At 34.7% G+C, this 25,237-nt stretch overlaps 1 protein-coding gene across 4 annotated transcripts in view; it reads left to right on the top strand.

The window, feature by feature from the left end:
• Window positions 1-25,237, top strand: part of SYCP1 (synaptonemal complex protein 1) — a 177,363-nt gene that overhangs the window by 114,818 nt on the left and 37,308 nt on the right. For 3 of the 4 annotated variants that reach the window (XM_071217189.1, XM_071217187.1, XM_071217186.1), the window contains 4 exons: window positions 6,890-7,006; window positions 7,430-7,540; window positions 8,652-8,744; window positions 9,377-9,451. In XM_071217189.1, the coding sequence (XP_071073290.1) occupies window positions 6,890-7,006; window positions 7,430-7,540; window positions 8,652-8,744; window positions 9,377-9,451 (396 nt within the window). The remainder of the gene's footprint in view (window positions 1-6,889; window positions 7,007-7,429; window positions 7,541-8,651; window positions 8,745-9,376; window positions 9,452-25,237) is intronic. The other variant, XM_071217188.1, reaches the window with a different exon arrangement.

Here is a 25,237-nt window from a genome sequence, read left to right as displayed (position 1 = left end):
AATTGAGATGATCATATGGTTTCTCCCCTTCAATTTTTAAAATGTGGTATATTACATTAATTGATTTTCCTAAGTTGGTACTTGCATACCAGGTATAAAACCCACATGATCATGATGTATAATTGTTTTTACATGCTGTTGGATTTAATTTGTAGTTATTTTGTTGAGAATTTTTGCATCTATGTTCACTAGAGAGATTAGTTTGTAATTTTCACTTCTTGTAGTATCTTTATCTGGCTTTGGTATCAGGGTGATGTTGGCTTCAGAAAACATGCTGGGTAATTTTCCTGTCTCTTCAATTTTTTGGAAGAGTTTAAACAGGATTGGTATTAATTCTCAAAATATTTAGTGGGATTCACCTGTGAAGTCATCTGGTCCTGGACTTTTTTTGTTGGAAGATTTTTAATGACTGATTCAATCTCATTGCTTGTGATTGGTTTTGGTGGTCTTCTATTAATATTTTTTCTGTGGTCAATGTACATTATTTGTGTATTTCTAGGAATCCATCCACTTTATCTATGGAACTTTCTGGTCTAAAATCTAGGGGAGCAGATGTGGCTCAAGTGGTTGAATGCCTGTTTCCCACATGGGAGGTCCCTTTGTCAGTTTCCAGTGCCTTCATTTTGTGCAGCTGGGCTGCCTACTCCTTGTGGTCATCCAGCTGTCCCAAGGAGCAGGGCCAGTATTTGTCCACCCAGAGGCTCATGGCAGCTTGCAGTACCTGCTTTGATGCAGGAAAACACTGAGCATGTCTTTGCTGGGATGCCCAGATGAGTTTTCTCTCAAGCACCTAGCCATGATATCATTGCCAGTCACTGCCAACAGTTTTGCTTTTAAACTATATTTCATCAATATGAGTGTAGATACTCCAGCTATTTTTTTGGTTACTGCATGAGTGGAATATCTTTTCCCAGCCTTTCACTTTCAATCTGTTGGTATCCTTGGGTCTAAGGTGAGTCTCTTGCAGACAGCATATGGATGTCTCATATTTTCTTATCCATTCCACTAATCTGTGTCTTTTGATTGGGAAGTTTAATCCATTAACATTCAGTGTTATTATTATAGAGGCAGTTCTTATTTCACCCAGTTTGACCTTTGGGCTTTATCTGTCATGTTTTATTTTCACTACTCTTTTTATACTTTAGTTACTTTTACTGATATAATCTTCAGTTTTAGACTGTCTTCCAAGTTCACTCTCCTGTCTTTTCTTTCCAGGCTGTAGCACTCCCTTTGGTATTTCCTGCAAAGCCCATCTCTTCATTACAAACTTTCTCAGTTTCTGTTTACCTGTGGATATTCTAAACTCACTATTACTTTTTAAAGACAGTCTTTCTGTATGTTAAATTGTTGGCTAGCAGTTTTTCTTTTGCAGCATCTTAAATATATTTTACCACTGCCTTCTTGCCTCCATGTTTTATGATGAGAAATTGGCACTTAATCTTATTGGGTATCCCTTATATGCTAGGCATTGCTTTTCTCTTGCTGCTCTCCGAATTCTCTTCATCTTTGCCATTGGACTTTATGATTAGTGTGTATCTTGGAGTTGATCTTTTCAGATTTATTTGGATAGGAGTACATTGTGCTTCTTGGATATGGGAATCTATGTCCTTAAGTATGGTTGGGAAATTTTCTGCCATTATTTCTTCAAATATCCCTTCTGTTCCTTTTCGCTTCTCTTTTCCTTCTGGGACACTCATGACATGTACGTTTGTATGTCTCTTGCTGTCATTTAGTTTCCTGAGACCTTTTCCCATTTTTTCCATTCTTTTCTTCATCTGTTCTTTCATATGTTCACTTTCAGATGCCATGTGTTTAAACTCAATGATCCTTTCTTCTGTCTCCTCAAATCTCCTGTTATATATATCTGGTATATTTTAAAATTTCATGTATTTTCCCTTTCATTCCTATAATATCTGCTATTTTTCTTTGTATGCTTTAAATTCTTCTTTTTGCTCACCCAGTGTCTACTTAATATCCTTAATCTCTTTAGCCATCTCATTTAATTTATTAAGGAGATTTGTTTGGACATCTATGATTAGTTGTCTTGACTCCATCATCTGTAGCCTTATCTTTTTCTTTTGACTGGGCTGTATGTCTTGTTTCTTGGTATGGATTTTAAATTTTTGTTGGTGTCTTGGCATATGGCTTACTAGATGTATTTTTTCTGGGTGCAGCTTCTCTCTTTAGGGCTTCCTTTGTCTTTCTCCCTTGCTGGTTATGTAGTAGAAGCTGAGGATGTAGTTGGTACTGTATGCTGTGGAGACTTAACTTGCCTGCATTGCCCCCTTTCTTCTACTTTTATTGTTGTTTTTCTTGTGTTCTTTTCCATCTAGAGAGAGATTATTATATCATTAATTTTCAGTCATTTGAATGTACACATTTTAAGGCTAAAACTATTCCTCTAAACTTTGCTTTGGCTTTCTCTTATAATTAGGATAGATAATAAGTTATTATTGCTAGGTACAATACTCTTCTGTATTTATTAATTTCCAAATTTAAGGGGTATGTTATGTTTTTGTCAGTTATTCTTTATTTTAAAGCCATATTATTATATATTATAATATTTGCAACTTTTTATTACATATGATGGAAATTAAGATATACTTACTATATGTTTTATATATTTATATGTTTTATATAATGGAAGCTTTGATTATTTTAAGGATACTCTCTAACACTAGGAATGCTTATTGCCTTAAAGCAATATTTTAAAAATTATTTTTATAATTATACCAGTCTCCTCCTGTTTAGTGTTTTCATGGTATAGATTTTAATCCATTTACTCATCCTTTCTGTTTTGTTATATTTTAGATGGCATCTCTTATAAGCAGTATATAACAGGAGTTTATATTTTCATACACTCTGACAATCTTTGTCTTTTTTACCGTTACAGTTTTGCCTTAGAATTCATTTTCTCCTTTATTCCTCATATCTAACTTATATGCTTTTATATGTTATTGTTGTCATGTATTTTTTTAGTCTGACACTTTTTTTACATTTAAAAAATATTTACAAACACTATACCCACCAAGGAAAAACTCTCCCTTTCCCCTGTTCCCCATCCCCTTGTAACCTCTAATATACTTTCTGTCTGTGAACTTGATATTTCTAGATACCTCATATAAAGGACATTATAACGTATTTGTCCCAGTGTGCCATGCTTACTTTGCTTGGCACAATGTTTTCAAGGTTCATCCATGGTGCCACATGTCTCAGAATTTCACTCCTCCTTCTGGCCAAATAATACTTCATTGTGTGTACTACATTTTGTTTTCCCTTGCATTTGTTGATGGACAGCTGGGTTATTTTCTACCTTTTGACTATTGTGAATAATGCTGTTGTGAATATTGGCGTACAAGTATCTGAGACCTTGTTTTCACTTTCTTTGGGCATATACCTATGAGTGGAATTTCTGGGTCATATGGTAATTTTATATTTGTTGTCGGGTAGTATAATGAAGTTGTTTTTCTAAGGGTATATGTCCAGGAAGAAGACAAGAATAGAGTGAATTGGGGAGAGATAATAATTACTAATAATATTTAGAATTTATGAAAGACAGAAGTTCACATATATAGGAAGAGTGATATATACCAAACAGGAAAAATGAAAATAAATCCACATCTAGAGTTAATTTAGTAAAGCTACAGAATATCAGCAGCTGAGAGATCTTAAAAGTAGGTAGAGAAAAATGAAATTAAAAAAAGAAGAAAACAATAGAAAACGTAGCTAGAGATAAATAAGAGCTCATCAATGAAGAAATGACACGAGACTGACTATGGACATTTTTGCAAGGAACAGTGGAAGTCAAAAAACAGGAAAAATTTTCTCAAATACTGGAAAAATAACAGCCAATCTTTAATGATGTATACAATATACCTATCTTATAGCAATGTTGGTGAAATAAAGATTTTTTTTTATCACAATTGAAGGAAATACGCTTTTCAAGAACACTCAATATTTCACAGAAATGATTATATATGGTGCATAAATTTAAAAGGACTGAAATCATACAGTGTATGTCCTCTAATCACAGTTCTATTAATCTAGAAATTACATGTATTTCTATCAAAGTCTAAAATTAATGCCTTTAATATCAACATTGTTATGTCAATATCTTTGAAAAAAGATAAAATGAAGTAGATTAGCCAAAACAATCTCAAGAAGCAATAAGAAGCCTGAATAGTCCTATTAAATAAATTGAAACAAGTAATTTAAAATCTTTCAACACAGCAAAATTAAAACCCAGATGGTTTTATATGGAAGTTGTATATGTAGGAAATTTATAACAATCTATAGATAAATTAATAGGTAATTTGGTTTAGTAAGGTTGATATATATACTATTATTACCCAGAAACCATTACTAATCCTACACATCCACAACAAACTATTAGAGAATGTCATTTTAAGGGAGATATCATTTATGTGAAAATGCTAGTTTTCTCCAAATTAATCTATGTATTTAATTAAAATTTCAGGGAATTTTTTTGGAACTTGACAAGCTGGTTATTAAATGTATATGTAAGATCAATAGGCCAAGAATAACTAGGGTAATCTTTAAGAAAAACAAGATGAGGAAAAATGCCCTACCAGATATAAAGATTAATTATGAGGCTAAAGTAATTAAAACAGCAGGGTATTAATTAACATAGAGGTAGTCAAACCATTTGGATAGAAGAGAGGGCCTAGGACAAAACACAGCATAAATAGAAACTTGACCTGACATTTGACTATGCACTGTAAAAATATGAAATTAAATCCCTACTTCACACTATAGGCAAAATTGAATTCCTTAAGGGGGTAAATGTGAAATGCAGAACTTAAAAACATTTGAAGAAGATATAGGAGAATATATTTATGGATTGGTGGTAAAGAAAAATTTCCTAAACAAGATGAAAAACTCAATCATTTGGAAAAATTGATAAATTCATCTATACTGTAATTAAGAATTTCTGTTCATTTAGAAGGCATAGCTATAAACCTTAAACTGGGAGAAATATCCACTAAACATATATAACAAAGAATTAGAATCAATAATTAATAAAGAACTCTTACAAATCATTAAGGAAAGATCAAAGCAACCAAACAGGAAAATGTACAAAAGACATGAACAGATTTCACATTCTAGAAAACAAGAAGAGTTATACACATTACATAATTTTAAGGAAAATGCAAATTAATTCACAAAACTTTAATCAAATACTTTTGCCTGAGATCACCACCTAATGATGAGAATGTGAAACACACTTCAAAACTCAAACACACTGTTGGTGGGAATTGAAATTTGTGCATTATTTTGGAAAATATTTGTCATTGTCTTGTAAATTTGAACATGCAACCTGCTGTATGATAAGCAATTCCAGTCCTGGGGATATACTATAGAGAAAGTACACATTTGCATGAGGATTTGCATAAAGAAAACTTGCAGCATTATTGTGTGTATTAACTTGAAGCTGGAAACAATTCAATGTCTATGAACAATTGAGTGTCTAAATTGGTAAGTTTATACAGAGGGACACTCTACAGCAGCAAAAATGAATGAATTGTATTTACGTGCATGAATATTGAGAACATAATTTTAAGTGAAAAGTTCAGGACAAAAATACATATATAATGAAAATATATAAAGCTCAAAAACATAAAACCTGAAATATTGTTTAGGGATACATAATTATGTAATAAAGCTTTAAAGAAAAACAACTGAATAAAGAATATAAAGAATATATTTTATACTTGAGGGAGCAGGAAGGGAAAACAAATGAAAAGGGACCCTCAGAAGGTGTTGTAAGTATTGCTAATGGTCTGTGTCTTAAGGTTGGTAGTTCATATATGGGTACAGAATATAGTCTGATTCTTCATTGAATTAATTATGCCTCCCTTCCCCTTTTTTCCCTACTGTATGTTTCCTTCCCCAACTCTAATTCATCCCTACTGTAGTAAGTCGATATAAATGGGGGTGGTGTCAGGGTCCTATTTCTCTATTGAAAATGACTATATTTTAATCATATCTGCATGATTCAGTAAATATTTGTGTGAAATAAGTGAAAAAATAGAAATTGAAGGTATTGATTATTCATAAAATAGTGATCTCACTAAAAATTTGCATTTTCTTTGAATCACATGGGTTTTCTGTCCAACTGAAATAGTTATTGTAACAAAATACTATACTGAAACTAAACAATTTAAATGTTGAGAAATTCACTAAGAATATTTAGCTTTTTTATATTACTTGTCAGGACTAAATACATATTTTAGGGGAGAAGATATATCTTTTGAGAAATAAAGCACATTTCCCCATATGAAAAATATAAGGAAAATGATCTGATCATAATTTTCATTAATAAGTAATTTTTTTTTTAAGATTTATTTTTATTTTTCTCCCCTTTCCTGCTCACCGCCCTCCCCTCCCCAGTTGTCTGCTCTCTGTGTCCATTCGCTGTGTCTTCTTCTGTGTCCGTTTTGTGTTCTTGTCAGCAGCACGGGGAATCTGCTTCATTTTGTTGCGCTCTCTTGCTCCGTCAGCTCTCCATGTGTGTGGCACCACTCCTGGGAAGGCTGCACTTATTTCGTGCTGGGCAGCTGTCCTTACAGGGTGCACTCCTTGTGTGTGGGGCTCCCCTATGCGGAGGACACCCCTACATGGCATGGCACTCCTTGCGTGCATCAGCACTGAGCATGGGCCAGCTCATCACACGGTTCAGGAGGCCCTGGGTTTGAACCCTGGACCTCTCATGTGGTAGGCAGACACTCTATCTGTTGAGCCAAATCCACTTCCCATAAGTAATTTTCTAAGAGTCACAAAACTCTTGAATTCTTATTCAAAATGAATATGAATATTTTCAAGTAATCCACAGAATTGACTGTGTTCATAAGATTTTCTTTTATTAAAGGTCAATAAATTAGAGTTAGAACTAGAATGTGCCAAACAAAAATTTGAAGAAATGACTGACACCTATCAAAAAGAAATTAAGGATAAAAAGATATCAGAAGAAAATCTTTTGGATGAGGTAGGAAAACTGAATGTGTTTGAAACTTTGTTAAACTAAAACTCTGTATGTTTATTAACCTTAGAGAAAAGTAATTAAAAACACTTAAAAATTACCATTTTTAGAAAAATATGATAAATTTATATTAGGGACAATTTCTTCAATTTCTTTAGAAGCTAAAAGTAGTAGCCTTGTTATTCTCATTATTGAAGTATTAAGTAGCAAATAATTTTGAAAAGATATCTGATCCTTATAGTGTTATACTGTCATCTCACTTGATAGAACACCCTAAAATGAACTAGAACAATAATGCATTTCTAAATTAGTTTCTCAATTTCCTGGTATTCAATTTCTCCATTTTATGTAAGTAGAGTATATGTTCTCTACATTTAAATTAAATTTGCCTTTTGTGCTTTAATTTTAAGAAAAGCTTTTATTTGATAGGTTGAGAAAGCAAAAATAATAGCTGAAGAAGCAGTAAAATTACAGAAAGAAATTGATATACGATGTCAACATAAAATAGCTGAAATGGTAGCACTTATGGAAAAGCATAAGGTAATTTTTTTCATTTCATATAATACAAATTATTAATTGGAGCCATATTTCTGCTTTAAAGTGGTGAAATCATGATAGCATTCTGATTTGTTGGAGAAAATTTTTGTCTTTGCAGCAATGACTAGTTATTATTTGAATATCCTTGACATCCAGATCAGATCTTAACCACGTAAAGCTGAGCTTGAGTTTTACTTCCTTGAAGAAATCTCCTTTATCATCTCTAATGGGTGGAAGTAATCATTCTTTTTAAAAATTCTCCTAATGGTTTCTTATAATACTTTTCACCTTATATTTAAGTACATATGCAGGATATGTATCTTATTACTATTTGGATCCCCAACATGTGTCTAACATATACCAAGCTAAACACATTTTTATCCCTTTTATCAAAGGAACACATAGATGAAAGGATTAATGTTTATTGTGTGTGTATCCTCTATTTTTTTGTTTTGTTTTAAAGTAATCATTTTGTTAGTGAAGTGAATTAAACCTCTTTACATTCAAGATTTGGAGACGTTGTACCTACCTATTCATCTACGAAGATTGTTGCTGGAATATAACATTATTATGAGGAAACCAATGAGGATTTAAAAAAATATTTTAAGTAACTCCTAGATTTAAGCATATTTGGTATGTTTTCATCCAGTGCAGTTTTTATCCTTTTGATACTTAAATTGTCCCAGGTGTGGTCAGTAGAAACCTCTTCAAGCTGTCTCCCAAGTCCTTTGGACTTAGTCTCGTTGGCTCTGTTAGCTTTCTTGCTTTCTGTTATGGCAGGGTTTTCCAGGTTCTTCTTGTATATCCTGCCTCAGATTTGGAAAAGAAGTGGTCCTTCTGCCTATTTTTAAATGGTGAAATTCAGTGTTTTCACTTAAAAAGAATTATTGCCTGATCTTGTATTAGATTATTTCCAAGACTATGCTTCATGGTTTAGGTTGTTTGAATGAAAAAAAATATAATGGAACATTTAAAAAATATATATGCTCAAAGATACATATATATATTATTTAATTCATAACATCATTTTCTGCAAATATCAAATGAATTAGCCATTCAATCCTGTTAAAACATAATGTATTCTATTTTAAATATTTTTTTATGTTTAATGTAGCACCAATATGATAAAATCGTTGAAGAAAGAGACTCAGAGTTAGGACTTTATAAGAGCAAAGAACAAGAACAGTCTTCATTGAAAGCATCTTTGGTGAGCTACAGAACAAATAGCAGTAAAATTTAATTTTCATAATGTCAGCAAGGCTGTTAGTAAATAAAAGTATTAATAAAATATAATTTTTGAGTTATATAGAATCAGTTTTAGATCTGAAAGAGATATCATAGACCTTCTAATTAAGTGGGCTTCCAGTTTATCTTTTGAAATTGTGGAACAAATCCGTTTTCAAACAAAATGTTATAAATTCCAGTTAAATAAGTTTGGAGCCCTTACTGAGAGGAGGTAGGATAGATTGGGAGAGGATGAGGAGGAAAGATATCCATAGTGTTAAATCTTTCTTTAGAGAAAACAATAAAACATTTATTTAAATGAGATTCTTTTTATTTTTAACTGGCATCCTTCATATCAGTCAACTTTTAAAGTATATACATTTTATAAGTGAATATATTTCTCTATAAAACAATTTACTTGAAGCATTAGTTGCAGTTTTATTGTCTTAACAAAATATATGGAAGCACTTACATAAACTTCATGTTTCTTTTACAATTTTTTTTTTTAAGAAGCTTTAGATTACATAAATGTTACATAAAAATTTAGGGATTCCCATATCTCCCCCCACACACATACATACACTTTCCCACATTAACATGTTTCTTTTTCTTTAGGAGATTGAGCTATCCAACCTCAAAAATGAACTTTCATCCATTAAGAAGCAACTTGACCTTGAAAGAGAAGAAAAAGTAAGTTTTCTGGTTTTGTATTCCATCATAAGGTTTAGGTGCAGCTTTGAATTTTTAAAAACATGTCATATTAGAAAATAATATGATTGATTTGGGTAACTAGGGAAGAGGAAATACTGTTTTCCCCCATTCACTTTTTTTTCCAGAAGTGGTTAGCATATTCTTAGTTTAAATGCAAACCTATATAAATATAGGAACACTTTTAAGAATAGGAGCCCTTTGAAAAACACTGTAAGTACTTGAGAAATATATGTTATAAAATGCTTATATATTTAGATAAGTGCTTTTTAGCTATTCATCATATTTCAGAAAAATAATTCCTTATATCTGTGTGGTGTTTTGTAGTTCGCAAAGTGTATTGACTCACACTTTAAAATGACAGATATTTAATATTTTGCTTTTTATATGACAGAAATTGTGCTGATACCCTATTTAATCCTTATATAACACCCAATAAACAATACTTATTTACTATTTTTCCATTTTTACAGAAGTGTTGTTTATTCAAGATTACGTAATAAAAAAGTAGAATGGCTGAAATTCAAACCCAGGTCTATTTTGTATGATTCCAAAAATCTGTTCTCTTATAATTACTTCTGCAGTTTAACATGCCCTTTCAATTTCAAGCATCTGTGCATTTGTTTACTTTGTTTCCTGCATTTAATTCCCTTCATCCTTTCCCTACCTATAGAAAATTTATACATCTTTCATTTTGCCAATATTACCCTACTGTATTTAAATATTCTCATAGCACTTTGTTCTTATATTAAAATAGTTATTTTATTCTGTACCCCCAATTATATTGAAAGCTTCTCAAGGTCTAAGATTATGTCTTATTTATCTTCGTTTTCCCTTTATTTGCACATAGTGCTTTGAAAATTTTGTGTTCAATGTTAATAGAATGATTAAATGGCCATAACTTCACCTGTAGCCTGTCATAATAAAATCCATACCTACCTTTATCTCACTATCTTAGTAGAAGAGAAATTGTTCCACGTATTCATTTAACTACTCTTAATGTTCTTGATCAATGCTTAGTGATTTTCAATTTTACTCTTTAGCCAATACAAATAAATAAGACTTATATCATTTTTTAAAAAAAAGTCTTAGAACCTTTACCCGCATCCTAAGCTACCATGTTTTCTAGGTTCTTTTCTTAACTATCACATTTTTAGAAAGAGTGTCCTATAATACTATCTTCTTAATGATCACATTTTTAGAAAGAGTGTCCTATAATACTATCTACCATTTCAACTTTCATCATTCCTCACCTATTAGAATTTAGCTATTAAAATAACCACATTCTTGATTTGGGGTACCTTTAAGTTCCTTACTGGCAAATCTAATGGCTTCTGTTTGTATATCAGGGATAATTAAAGGCCACTTTATATAGTATTATGTTTTTTTCTTATTTATCTATGTCTATATACATGCCTGTATGTGTGTATGTTCAGAAATATGGACTAGTGATAGATTATATTTTTCAAACTATCTCCTGCTCTTTCCTGTGAAGTCACTCCCAAAGGAATGGTTTTATGTTCCTCCCTACTGACTTCAGCTTTACTCATGGAATATGATCAGAACTTACATGGTCGCTTCTGAGAAGCTTTAAGAGCCACTGCCAGGTTCTCCAAACCTTTTTCTTCCTCTCACCATAAGATTGGCACATTCCAGGTAGGACATGCTCCTTTAGCCTAGGTCCCTAAAGATGATAAGGGGTAGAGCAGAAGAGCAGTTGATAAAAACAAACTTTTGTTTTAAGTCACTGATTTAGGTTTTGTTACCACAGTGTAATCTCGTGTAGGCCAATTGATAAGGGATCATACATAATTTCATACATGAATTTATAGGTATACACATATGTAATTTTATATATGTTTTATAAAAACACTTCATTATATCTGTATGTTATAAAGAATTAAAACAGTACAGAAAAATACAAAAAGAGTAAGACTATCCCAAAAGCCCATCACTCAGAGTTTATCATGCCTCCATCTACTTTCTAACTTCATATACTAAGATTGGACTAACAGTAACCTCCTTATTTCATTGAATATAGAGGTTTGTCTTTTTGCTTCTGTTGGATTTCATGAGTTTTTTAGAAGAGAAAGGGATGGAGTTTTTACTCTGTCATCTTGAAACTGTGGTTCCCTTCTATATGTTAATGTTACCTCAGTTGATTCATTCATGCAGGTCATTCCCAGATTTTCCTAGTAATTTACTAATAATGATGACTTTTCCCACATCTTCCAATATTTATACCTCTTATTTCCTTCTCTTTGTATATTGCATTGACTTTCATTTCCAAATCAATGTTAAATAATATTGATTAGAGTAGATATCTTAGTTTTGTTCCTTACTTCAGTAGACATGCTCTGTTCCTCACCATTATGCGTGATGTATTTTTGATTTGGGAGATGTATTTTTCATCATAAAAGGAAGCCCCTGTCTAGTCTGTTAAGAATTTCTTTTCTAAATCAATGTTAAATCTACCAAATAACTTTTTTTTTTTTGGCATATGTTGAAATCACCCAGCAAAAGTTAAAGCTTAATATTACTTAAACTTGAGTTAAAGCCTCAATTTATATTCAGTATTTGTTTAATACTATGTTCCCTGCTATGAGTGTGCCTTGTTTTTTTAAATTATTTTTAATTTCCAGATATTCTTTGCTTTTAAGTTGATTCCTTTTTGATGCCAGGAAGTCTTAGAAAGAATTTAGCATACACAGTCTCCTGGAGTTTTGTTTTCTAATTTTTGTTATTTCTACTTTTATTAGAGTTTCTATACTATTGCATACATATAGTATATAAGCTATAATATAAATTATACTTTTATATATGTTATAAAAATGGCAATAGGACATAGAGGTATAAAAGAAAGTGTTAATAAAATTTCCAAAACCTACATTCCAGAACAATTGTTGTCAAGTTTTGGTGTATATCACTTGTTTTTCTATGAAAAAAAAAAATAGACACACATTCACATACATATAAAGACAGATAAATTCAATAAAGAGATATAAATAATAAAAGAATCAGCCAGAAAGACTGGAGATAAAGTCTATAGTAAGTGAAATAAAAAATTCCCTACAGGGGCTAAACAGTAGATTGAGCTGGCAAAAGAAAGAATCAGTGAACTTGTATATAAGACAATTGAAATTATTCAGTCTGAGGAGCAGAAAGGTAAAGGAGCAGAAAGCAGAAATGAAGTAAAGTGAACAGTGAGTATTTGAAGAAATAATGGCAGAAAACTTAAATATAGTAAAAGACATGCATATACACACATAAGAAGATTAGAACAGGATAAGCAGTTATAATCACAATATGGAATGCCAAGGGACAGCTGCATGAGAGAAGTAGTGTATTGTGTACAGGGAGACTCAATTTGAAGTGCTGATTTCTCATTAGAAACGTGGAGGCAGGAAGGTAGTGGAATGACATATTTAAAGTGCTGCAAAAAAGAAATTGGCAACCAAGAATTATGTATCTGGCAAAACTGTATTTTAAAAATGGGAGAGCTTCTGGTCAGCTCAAGTGGCAGCATAAGATGCTCCAGGGTTCTCTTCCCCCAAAGACTCTTTGAACAACTAGCAAAAACTGGCAGAACCATTTTTCTCAGAGCTAAAAAAAAAGCAACAACAACAAAAAAACAGTTAAAAGGTTGCAGACAACTGTTCATATACTGAACCAAGAAAAGGTAACTTAAAACTGGTAGGAGAGGCTTGTGGAATTGCACAGCTGGCCTTCACTACCGTTATGGATCTCTGGCCCCATTCCAGAGGAGGCAGGGTAACCCCTATGTGCATACTGTAATGCTTATATGTTGTTGCCAGTCTATCAAATGGCAGCCTAAAAGACTGAACCAGGACAATTGCCTCTGGCTCATGTTTCCAGAAGTTGTGCTGCAGGCAGAAAGAGCTTACAGAGAGCAAAAGAAGTTTAATAAACAATTAAATGAAAGCAGCCTGGAGCAAAGGAGTACATGTTTTCAGACATATAATAGAGCACCCCGAGAGCCAGGGTCAGTGTCACAGAGGGTAGAAGGGGCATTTGGATTCCTCTGTAAATGGGAATTCCTAAGGCCTTGAGTGTAAGCACAGGACAAGACACAGGCTCTGAAAAAGAACCATGCACATTGGTCTTAGCTTGGTCTTATTGGTAAGAGGGCTAAACTCTGAAGGAGAGCATCAGCCAACAGAGCAGATTTTCAAATACTGTGAAGTTTTTTGTTTTTTGCAGTTTTTGTTATTGTTAGCTCCTTTTACTCAAGGAAATCAATATCTTATCACTAGCTGGGTAGAAATTTAAGGAACAGTGAGCTCAGGGACTTAATCCCAGAGTTAACACACTAAAATATTAAAATGTACAGTGTGCAACAGAAGATTACAAATTAAAAAAAAACCCACACAAGACAGGAATTGATGGTTCATCCACAAGAACAAGTTAAAACTTCAGAAACCATCAATAAGGAAAACTATCAATATAAGAGACCAGACTTTGGACATACTAAACAAAGACTTTTAATGAATGATATTCAGTATGTGCAAAGAGATAGAGGCAAACATAGAGAAAGAATTGAAGAATATCAGGAAAATGATATATGAACAAAACAAATCTCATTAAAGAAATAGAACATTTTTAAGGTAGCTAAATACTGCAAGAGCTGAATAATAGAAATAAAAATTCCTAGGGGTTTTTAACAGCACATTCGAGCTGGCAGGAAAAAATTATCAGTGAACTTGAAGATAAAATAATTGAAATGACTTGGTCTAAGGAATAGAAAGAAAAAAAGAATTTAAAAAAGCAAATTGAGCCTAAGAGACCTGTGGGACACCATCAAGCATAGAAAAGTATGCATTTTGGGAGTCCCTGAGATAGAAGAAAGATACAAAGTAGCAGAATATTCAAAGAAATAATGGCTGGAAACTTGCCAAATTTGCAGAAATACATGAACATACACATTCAGGAATCCCAGAGAACCCCAAACCAGATAAATTCAAAGAGAACCAGGTACATCATAGTCAAACTGTTGAATGCAAGGACAAGGAGAGTTTTGGAAGCTGCAAGAGAAATCCAAAGGTTATGTACAAGGGAGCCCTACTTAGGTTAAGTGCTGATTTCTCATTGGAAACAATGGAGGTGAGAGGCAGTAGTGTGAATTTAAAGTGCTAATCGGAAAAATTACAACCCAAAAATGCTGTATCCAATGAGATTGTCTTTCATAAATGATGGAGAGATTAAGACATTCCCAGATAAAAAAAGATAAGGTGCTTCATCACTACTTGTTCTGCCCTACAGCAATGCTAAAGGGAATTATATTAGACAGTGGATCAAATTGGCATAAAGAAATTAAGATCTACAGTAAAGGTAACCATAAGAGAAATTATAAACACCACAATTACTGTATTTCTTGTATGTAACTTCACTTTTTACTTCTTACCTGTTCTAAAATGCACATATATAAAAATGATAAATCTGCAGCTTTGGATGTACAGTTAATAACAGTATTTGTAATAAGTACATCACAAAGTGGGGAGACAAGAAGGGTAGGTACAGAGTTTGAGTATAATATTAAAGTTAGGTTGGTTTCAAACCATATGTGAGTGTAAAGAGATTTTTAAAATTAATTTAAACGCAATGCAATCAGAAAGGAAATATTCGAAAAATATATACAGAAGGAAATGAGAAGGGATTCAAAATGGTACATTACAGAAAAATAAATATGAAAGTAGGCATTAACTGCAGAAGGCTTTACATTTACAAAGGACCAGATTGCAAAATGGCAGAGAAAAGTTCTGTATTACCACAATATTATACTTCATTACTTCATATGTGAGTGGATTAAGTGCTCCAGTGAAAAATGGATAAAAAAATATGACCCAACTAATATTCTGGTTATAAGATATTTGCCTTAAATTCAAAGACACAGGAAGCTTGAAAGTGAAAAGATGGAAAAAAGTATTCCCTGCAACTTAGTACCCAAAAGATACTAGATAATTCAGATAAAAATAGACTTTAAGTAAAAAAAAATTATAACAATGAGCAGACTGGTACACTATAAACTGATAAAGGGGTCAATAAAACAAGAAGACATAAAATTATAAATATATATACACCTGTGACAGTTTGAGATTATTTTATGAATCCCAAAAAGGGAAAGATTATATTTTTAAACTAATCTATTCCAATGATGTGAAACCCTTTGATTGCATTAAATTCGGTCAAGGGCCCTTTGATTAGATTACTTGATAACATCAATTAGGACTTTTTATTGGACTATGTGAAGGAGGCATGAGCCAGCTTGGGTGTCTTTCTCCTTGTTGGGTCTGGTATAAACAGAACCAGAGAGAAAGGCACAGACACAGTAAAAGGAAGCTGCCATGTTTGATCCTGCCATGTAAGAGAAAGGTTTAGCTCACAGCTGAGCTGCAAGGAGAGAAGCACCTGAGAGGCTCAAAGAGCTGAGGCCCAGAGAGAAGTAGTCATATACCTGAGAGCTTACAGATGAACTTGGAAGGGAAGTATTGCTGTCGAGACTGAGAGGAAGCTCGGTAAGAAACAAGCCCTATGCCAGGTTTGCCTACAGCTGCAGTAAGGTGAGACCTTGGCAGAAATCAGCAGCCATCTGCTTCCCCACACAGCAGCTGACTTTGGTGAGAAAGCACCTCTTGTGATGCCTTGAGTTGGAATTTTCATGACCTTGGAACTGTAAGCTTTTATCCCAAATAAATCCCCTTTATAAAAGCCAGTACATTTCTGGTACTTTGCATTAGCAGCCCTTGGAAAACTAAAACAGCGTCTACAGTAGTATCCCAAAATACATGAAACAAATATTGGCAGATCTGAAGGGAGAAATTGATGGTTTTAAAGGAAACTTAATTACCTCACTTTCAATAATGGATAGAATATCTAGTCAGAAGATCAATAAAGAAATAGAAGACTTCAATGATGCTACAAAACAACTGAACCTAACAGACTTATATAGAATGTTTTCACTCAACAACAGCAAAATGCATTCTTCTTAAGTACCCATAGGTCATCCTCTAGGGTAGACCATTTGGTAGGTCAAAAATCAATTCTCAATATGTTTAGAAATATTGAAATCATAGAATACATCTTTTCCATTCACAATGGAATAAAGGTAGAAATCATTTACAGAATTGGAAAATTCACATATGCGAGAGCTAACCAACACACATTCTTAAACAACAGGTCAAAAAGAAATTGCAAGGGTGTTAGGAAATACATTGAGGTGAGTGAAATGGAAACACAATGTACCAAAACATATGAGATACAGCAAAAGCAGTACTGAGAGGGTTCCTGGAAGAACTAGCAAAAGGAGAAAAAACTAAAGCCAATGCAGAGGAAAGAAAGATTAGGGTAGAAATAAGTGTAATCAAGAATATAAAACAGGGGAGTCGGACTTGGCCCAGTGGTTAGGGCGTCCGTCTACCACATGGGAGGTCCGCGGTTCAATCCCCGGGCCTCCTTGACCCATGTGCAGCTGGCCCATGCGCAGTGCTGATGCACGCAAGGAGTGCCCTGCCACGCAGGGGTGTCCCCCGCATAGGGGAGCCCCACGCGCAAGGAGTGCGCCCTGTAGGGAGAGTCGCCCAGCGCGGAAGAACGTGCAGCCTGCCTAGGAATGACACCGCCTACACGGAGAGCTGACACAAGATGACGCACCCAAAAGAAACTCAGATTCCTGTGCCACTGACAACAACAGAAACGGACAAAGAAGACTCAGTGAAGAGACACAGAGAACAGACAACCGGGGTGGGAGGGGGGAGGGGGGAGGGAGGAAGGGAGAGAAATAAATAAATCTTAAAAAAAAAAAAGAATATAAAACAATATGGAAAGTTAGCAAAACTCAAAGTTGGTTCTTTGAAAAGGTTAATGAAGTTGACAGACCTTCAACTAGACTGACACATGAAAAAGAGATGCAGTAAATAGATGTGGCTCAACCACTTGGGTGCCTACCTACCACACGGGAGGTCCTGGGTTCAGGTCCCAGTGCCTCCTAAAAGAAGATGAGCAGACACTGCTGCCTGCCGCAAAGAGCAAGATTTTGCCCTGCTGCAACCAGCCGAGGCCACAAGCCAGCAGATGGTGCGGCCTGCAGGGAGCAGATGTGGCTTGGTCCATTGGGCAGTCACCTCTCATGTGGGAAGTCCTGGGTTCAGTTCCTGGTGCCTCCTGAGAATGTGAGCAATGAGCAGACAGACAAGCAAACCATCTGGGGGAATGGGGGATAAATAAAAATAAAGTAAATGAAAACAAACCATTAAAATAGAGAAGATACAAGTAACTAAAATCAGAAACGAAAGGGATAATCCTTTCTATTTCTGGAAATGGAAAGGACTATGAGAAAATACTGTGAACAATTGTGTCAACTAATTAGATAACCTAAATGGAAGAATAACTAGAAGCACACAAACTACCTACACTGCCTTAAGAAGAAATAGAAGATCTCAACAGACCAATAACAAGATATTGAATTCATAATAAAAAATCTCTCCCCTTAAAAAACCCAGGACTAGATGGCTTCATAGGTGAATTTTACCAAACATTTCAAGAATAATTAAAAGTAATCCTGCCAAAAGTCTTCCCAGAAAATTGAAGAGGAAGAAACACCTCCTCACTTTGTGAACCCAACATCACCCTTTACCAGCTCCAGATAAAAATAGCACAGGAAAAGAAAATTTTAGACCCAGATCCCTTGTTATAGATAGATGCAAACATTCTCAACAAAGTACTAGCAAACCCAATCCAGGAGCACATTAAAAGAATTATACATCAGCATCAAGTAGGATTTATACAAAGAATAAAAGAGTACTTTAACAGAAGAAAATTAGTGTCTCACACTGCATTAGTAGAATGAATGGGGAAAACATGCCTGATTGTTTCAATTGCTACAGAAAAAGCGTTTGAGAAAATCCAGCACCACTTCTTGATAAAAACACTTAGAAACTAGGAAGATAAGGAAACTTCTTGACGTGATAAAGAGCGTATATGAAAAACCCATAACATCGTACATGTCTTAGTTTGCCACAGGGCTGCCAATGCAAAGTAACAGAAGTGGGTTGGCTTTTATATTGGGGATTTTATTTAGGGTAGGGGTTCTTAACCAGGGGTCCACAGAAAAATTTCAGGAAGTCCATGAGCTTGAGTTGAAAAAAAATCATATCTATATTTTCTCTGACCTCTGATTCAAATCTAGCATTTTCTTCACTTATGTATGTGTGCAATAAATAAATTACAATAGTATTCATTTCACCTGTCTTTAACCTTGAGCTGTTCCATTGGCCCAGCCTCTTAGGGGCTTCTTGCTTAAGCTTTGGTTGCTAGCGATCCTTGAATCCTCTCTCACATGGCAGGGTAAAAAAATGACAGTGTCCTTTCTCTGTGTCTCTCTGTGTCTCTATTTATGTAAGGTCTTATATAAGAACCTTTTGCTGATTCACACCTTACTGAGTTGGTCCCATCAAAAGGGCCCCACATCCACAGGAAAGGATTAGTTCAATAACCTTTTTATTTTGGGGATTTGTAAAAGCACTTCAAGCTGCCACAATACTAAATGGCAAAAGACTGAAAGCTTCCCTGATATCAGGAATAAGACAAAGTTACGCACTGTTACCAGTGTTATTCAACATTGTACTGATAGTTCTAACCAGATCTATTAGGCAAGAAAAAGAAATTAAAGGCATCTTTCAGGTTTGGCAGATATTATGACTCTATATATAGAAAAATTCAAAAAAATGCACAACAAAACTTACCAGCAGTAGTAATAGAATTCTGCAAAGTGATGAGGTATATGAACAACATCTAGTAATCAGTGGTGTTTTAGTACACTACTAATTAACAATCTGAAGAGGAACTCAAGGAATAAATTCCATTTAGAGTAGCAACATAAAAGAATCAAATATCTAGAAATAAGTTTAGGATGTAAAGGACTTTTACATGGAAAACTACAAAAGATTATTGAAAAAACTAAACACCTAAATGAAAGACACCTTATGTTCATGGATTGGAAGACTAAATATTGTTAAGAAAATACTTCTACCCAATATGATTTACAGGTCAAAATTCCAATAGCCTTCTTTGCAGAAATGGAAAAACCAATCATCAAATTCATATAGGAGGCCCAATATGCAAAACCATATTGAAAAAGAAAAATAAACCTGGAGGGCTTACACTTACACACTTACTGATTTTAAAGTTTACTACAAAGCTCAAGTATTCAGAATGGCATGGTACTGGCAAAAGGATAGACCTTCAGATCAGTGGAACTGAACTGTGTTTGGAAACAAACCTTCACATCTATGACCAATTTTTGACAGGGGTGCCAAGTCCACTCAATGGGGAATGAATAGACTCCACAGCAAATGATGCTGGGAAAACTGGATATCCATAGGCAAAAGAATGAAGGGGGACCTGATGCAATATAAAAATTAACTCAAAAGGGATCAAAGACCTAAATATAAGAACCAAATTATAGTTCTCCTAGAAGAAAACTTAAACATCTTCAGGACCATGTGTTAGTCAATGGTTTCTTACACTTTATACCCAAAGCACAGGGAACAAAAGAAAAAATAGATAAATAGGACCCTATCAAAATTAAAAACTTTTGTCCCTCAAAGGACTTTACCATAAGAGCAAAATGACATCCTACTTAATGGGATAAAATATTTGGAAACCACGTAGATGATAAGGATTTAGTATCAAGAACATGTAAAGAAATCCTTCAACTCAATAATAGAAAGAAACCTAATTTTAAAAATTGGCAAAAGACTTGAATAGGCATTTCTCCACAGAAAATACATAAATTGATAATAACACATGAAAAGATGCTCAACATCATTAGCCATTAGAAAAATTAAAATGAAAACCACAGTGAAATACCATTTCACACCCACTAGAATGGCTGCTATTAAATAACAGAAAATATCAAGTGTTCAAAAGTGCACGAAAGTGCAATGAGGAACACTAACTCATTGTGGGGGAATGTAAAATGATACACCCACTATGGAAAACAGCTTGAAAGTTCCTCATAAAGTTAAGTATATAGCTACCATATGACCCAGCAATCTCACATCTAGGTATATGCCCAAATGAATTGGAAGCAGGAACTTAAACAGATATTTGCTTACTGGTGTTTATAGTATCATTATTCACAATTTCCAAAAGGTGGGAACAACCCAAATGCCCATCCAGGGAAGACTGCGTAAACAAAATGTGGTACATAATACAATGTAATATTATTCAGCCATAGAAAGGAAAGAAATTCTGATAACATGACAATATGGGTGAACCGTGAAGACATAATGTTGACTGAAATAAGCCCAGGCACAAAAGGACATATGTATGATTTCACTTATATGAAATAATTAGGATATGCAAATTCAGAGAATCAGAAATTAGAATATAGGCTACTAGAGCTTGGGTCAGGGAAAAGGGAATTAATGATTATTCATAAAGAAGTTTTTTTTACTTTTGTGAGTGATGGAAAAATTTGGTGATGGATTGTGGTGATGGTAGCACAATATTGTGAATGTAATTAGCACTACTGAATTGTATATTTGAAAGTGGTGAAATTGGGAAATTTTAGGTTGTATATATTTTGCCAGAATAAAAATTGAACAGTACATATATTGAAGATTAATGTAAACTGTGGACTCTAGTTAATAGTATAATTACAGTCATACTGGTTTATCAATTGTAACAAAAGTATGACACTCAAACCAATCGCCAATAATAGGGAAAACTGCGTTTGAGAGGGATACATATAGGCTGTACTTTCTGTGTGACTTTTGTGTAAGCCTATAACTTCTCCAGTATATAAATGGAGGAGGGATTAGCACACTCCCTGATAAACAAAACCTGAGGGGATTTGCCTGTAGACTGGTACTACAAGAAACTCTAAAGGGAATTAGTTACTCAGGAAGGCACTAGGTAGTAGATCTAAGGTGCATGAAGAAATAAAGTTGTCTGGTAAAGGTAATTACAGGGGTAAATATAAATGTCAGTACTATTGTATTTTTGGTTTATATCTCCATTTTTCAGTTCTTATAGGATGTAAAATGCAAATGCATAAAAATTATAATTGTATGGTTTCAGACACACAGTGTATAAGGAAGTAATCTGTGGTAAGAACAGTATAAAGGTAGGTGGGCATTGGGAGTTATAGCAACATAGTTGGTGTATGCTTTTGAAACTAAGTTGGTATAAGAAGGCAGTAAAGAAAGGAAAGAGGGGCAAAAATGTATACAGTTTACAAAATCAAAATGGCAGATGCAAGTTCTGCATTATTAGTAGTTACTTTAAATGGAAATGGGTTGAAATTTGTGGTCAAAAGGCAGAGACTGTAAAATGGGTAAAAATGCATGTCCAAGAGACTTCTGAGAAGATGACATTCGTGTAGTATGCAGTATTCAACTCATAGAAACAATGGAGGAAAGGTAAAAAGCTGTCTAAAGTTGCTTCACTAGAGATTTGCAGACCAGGAGAGTGCTGCATATCTCCAAGAGGATGAGGGACAGAGAGATGGCACTGAAACAAAAGTTATGATTTACTAGACCCTGCTGCCATGAATGGCACCCATCCCCCACCCTCAAAGCAAACAACCTGGATAAAACTGATAATTCACTGCAGCCAACTGAGAGGGGAACATATGTCTTCTTTCCTGGAAGAGGTCAGAGAGTAGTTTCTCTTCAGTCAGTCTTGCCAGCAGAACCTGCTTTGAATCTCAGCTCTGCAAGATCGGAATCACGGGCAAGTGTATGGGTTGAAAGAGACACCTCCATGGAAAAATTCACCAACAAGCAACATTTGCTGGCAGGCCAGAAAACTGCAAAGAGAAAAAAAATGCTTTTTGGAGTCTTCATGGCCCATACCCCTTGGATCAGATCTGTGCCCCGTTAGTGAGCCCCTGGCATATTTAGATAACTTAAACTGGGTAATTTTAAAAAAAAATTTATCTCCCCCATCTTGTGACTTGCTTGCTCTCTGCTCTCTGTGTCCATTCACTGTGTGTTCATCTGTATTTGCTTGTCTCCCTTTGTTGTGTCATCTTGCTGCACCAGGTCTCTGCGGGTACGGGACAGCTTGCCTTCTCAAGGATGCCCCGGGACATGAACCCAGGGCCTCCCATATGGTAGATGGGAGCCCAATCAATTGAGCCACAGCTGCTTCCCAAGCAGGGTAATTTTAAAGACTTAGAATAAGTTGAACCAAAAATCAAAGAAGAGCCATGAAAAAAAACAAAACTAGGTAAAAGAGATTGAAAGAGTAAATTCATGAACATATTCAGATGTCTAGACAGCAGGAAAAAGTACAAGCCATACTAGGAAACAGAGGTAGCACAGCAAAAGTAATAAACCAAAAATTGTGATGAGAAGATTTAAGACAGTGATGATAATCATGCAAATCTCCTAAATCAATTTGAATTGTTGAAGGAAAATATGATGAAAGAGACAAAGGATATTAAGAAGACACTGAGTGAGCATAAAGACAATTTTAAAACCTGAGAAGATAAGAGTTTATGGGGTGAAATGACACAGTGGATAGAGTAAAAATACATTAGAGGCATGTAACAGCAGATTTGAATTGGTGGAAGACAGAATCAGTGAACTGGAGGACCGAGCATTTGAACTTGAAAAGATAGGGGAATAGAAAGAGAAAAGAATTGAAAAAAAATTCAGGAGTCTCAGGGAATTGAATGACAGTTGAAATGCACAAACATATGTATTATTGGTGTCCCAAAAGGAGAAGAGAATGGAAAAGGGGCAGAAAGAATACTTGAGATAGTTACTGAAAACTTCCCAACCTTTATGAAAGATATAAATATCAATGTCCAGGGATAACGCACCCTAAACAGAACAAATCCAAATAGATATACTCCAAGATACCTACTGTTGTCTTACTATGGTACTTGACTGCTTTGAAACCTGTCAAATTGGTATTCAGCTTATTTTGATGTGAAAATTTTGTCTTGATACTCATTTTTTGGTACTTGATGTGGAAGCGAGAATTTGTCAGTGTTGGCTGCCTTGTGACTCACTCCCCTTTACAGCCAAAACAAAGGGTCACATATTAGTCATGCAGTAGCTTTTGTCCTGTGCACATCTCACTGTGATCTTAGCTTCTGTGATCATTTTGTGTATTTTTGTGGTTTTTTTTTATCTCATCATGGGTCCTAAGAAAATGAGCAGTGATAGCACTGAGCAGAAAAGAAAATTATTTTGCACCACCACTGAGCAAAAAAAGAATAGGTAAATATGAGAGCAGTACTCACATTACTGATCTTGCTAGAGAATATGTATGCCTAGAAAAATGGGTTCCACCGTTATTAAGAATAAAGAAGTGATGAAAAGGCTGATGTTGCAAAAGGAGTTAAAACAGTAACAAAGCAGCATTCCCAAACACTCAAGGAGGTTGAAAAACTGTCATTAATTTGGGTAAATGAGAAGCAGTTAGCAGGCAATAGTGCATCAGAGACCATGATATGTGAAAAAGTGAAAGTGTTGCATGCTGATTTTGAAAAACAAACCGGAACTGATTGATGAGAGTGTTGAGCTGGTTTGATCATTTTTAAGAGAGAACTGGCAATCATAGTATTGTGAGGCATAGCAAGGCAGCACGTGCTAATTAAAAGGCTGCAGATGAATTTGTCAGTGAATCTCAAGACTAGATAAAGGCTGAGGGTTTTATTCCCCAACAAGTTTTGTTTTTTTTTTTAAAGATTTATTTATTTAATTTCCCCCCCTCCCCTGGTTGTCTGTTATTCCCCAACAAGTTTTTAACTGATGAGACTGTAGTTTTTTGTAAATTGCAGAGTATGACCTACATCACAAAAGAGAAGTCACTACCAGGTCACAAACCAATGAAGGACAGGCTCACTCTATCGATGTGTGGGAATGCTAGTGGGGACTTAAAACTGAAGCCTCTACTAGTCTATCATAGTGAAAACCTGCAAGTTTTCAAGCAGCGTTATGTCATAAAAAGCAAACTCCATGTGATGTGGAGGGCAAACAGCAAAATTTGGGTCATGAAGCATTTTTTCATCGAGTGGATAAATGAGGTCCTTGGTACCTTCAGTGAAAAAAAAGTATTTGCTGGAGAAAGATTTGCCTCTGAAAGTTTTCCTACTTTTGAACAATGCACCTGCCCACACCCCCAAGGCTTGGAGGATGACTTACTGGGGGAGTTCAGCTTTATTACTATAAGGTTCCTCCCTCCCAACACTGCTACTCTCATCCAACCCATGGACCAGCAGGACATTTCAAACCTTGAAAAGTTGTACCACATGGTGTTTTCCCAGAGGTGCTTTGAGATAATCTCTGATACCCATTTGACTCTCACAGAATTCTGTAAGGAGCATTTCAATATCCTGCATTGCCTTATTGGTGAATGGAAAGAGGTCTTTTATAGGGCAGTGAATTTGGTATGGAATAATTTGTGGCCAGAAGCTGGGATTCAGAGAGAATTCAAAGTGTTTGAGCTGACCCCAAGCCTGCAGGTACATACAGTTGTGCAGGATATTGTATCGTTGGGCCAATCCATGGGTTGGAGGTTGGTGCTGCTGATGTTCAGGAGTTAGTGGAAGAACATCATGAAGAGCTCAGTACTGAGGAGCTGCAGAAACTGCAGAAGAAGCAACAAAGGTGGCTGAAGAGATTTCTTCAGGGTGAGGAAGAGATAAGGGGGGATGTCCCCAGTTGCTTGATAAAAGATATATGTGCAAAATGGACAGAAATCCCAAACTTTGTGGAGAAGTACCATCTAGAC

The sequence above is a fragment of the Dasypus novemcinctus genome, chromosome 9, assembly GCF_030445035.2.
Source record: "Dasypus novemcinctus isolate mDasNov1 chromosome 9, mDasNov1.1.hap2, whole genome shotgun sequence".
Lineage (NCBI taxonomy): Eukaryota > Metazoa > Chordata > Mammalia > Cingulata > Dasypodidae > Dasypus > Dasypus novemcinctus.
Note: the sequence above shows the minus strand (reverse complement) of the source record. Positions and strands in the feature narration are given on the sequence as shown.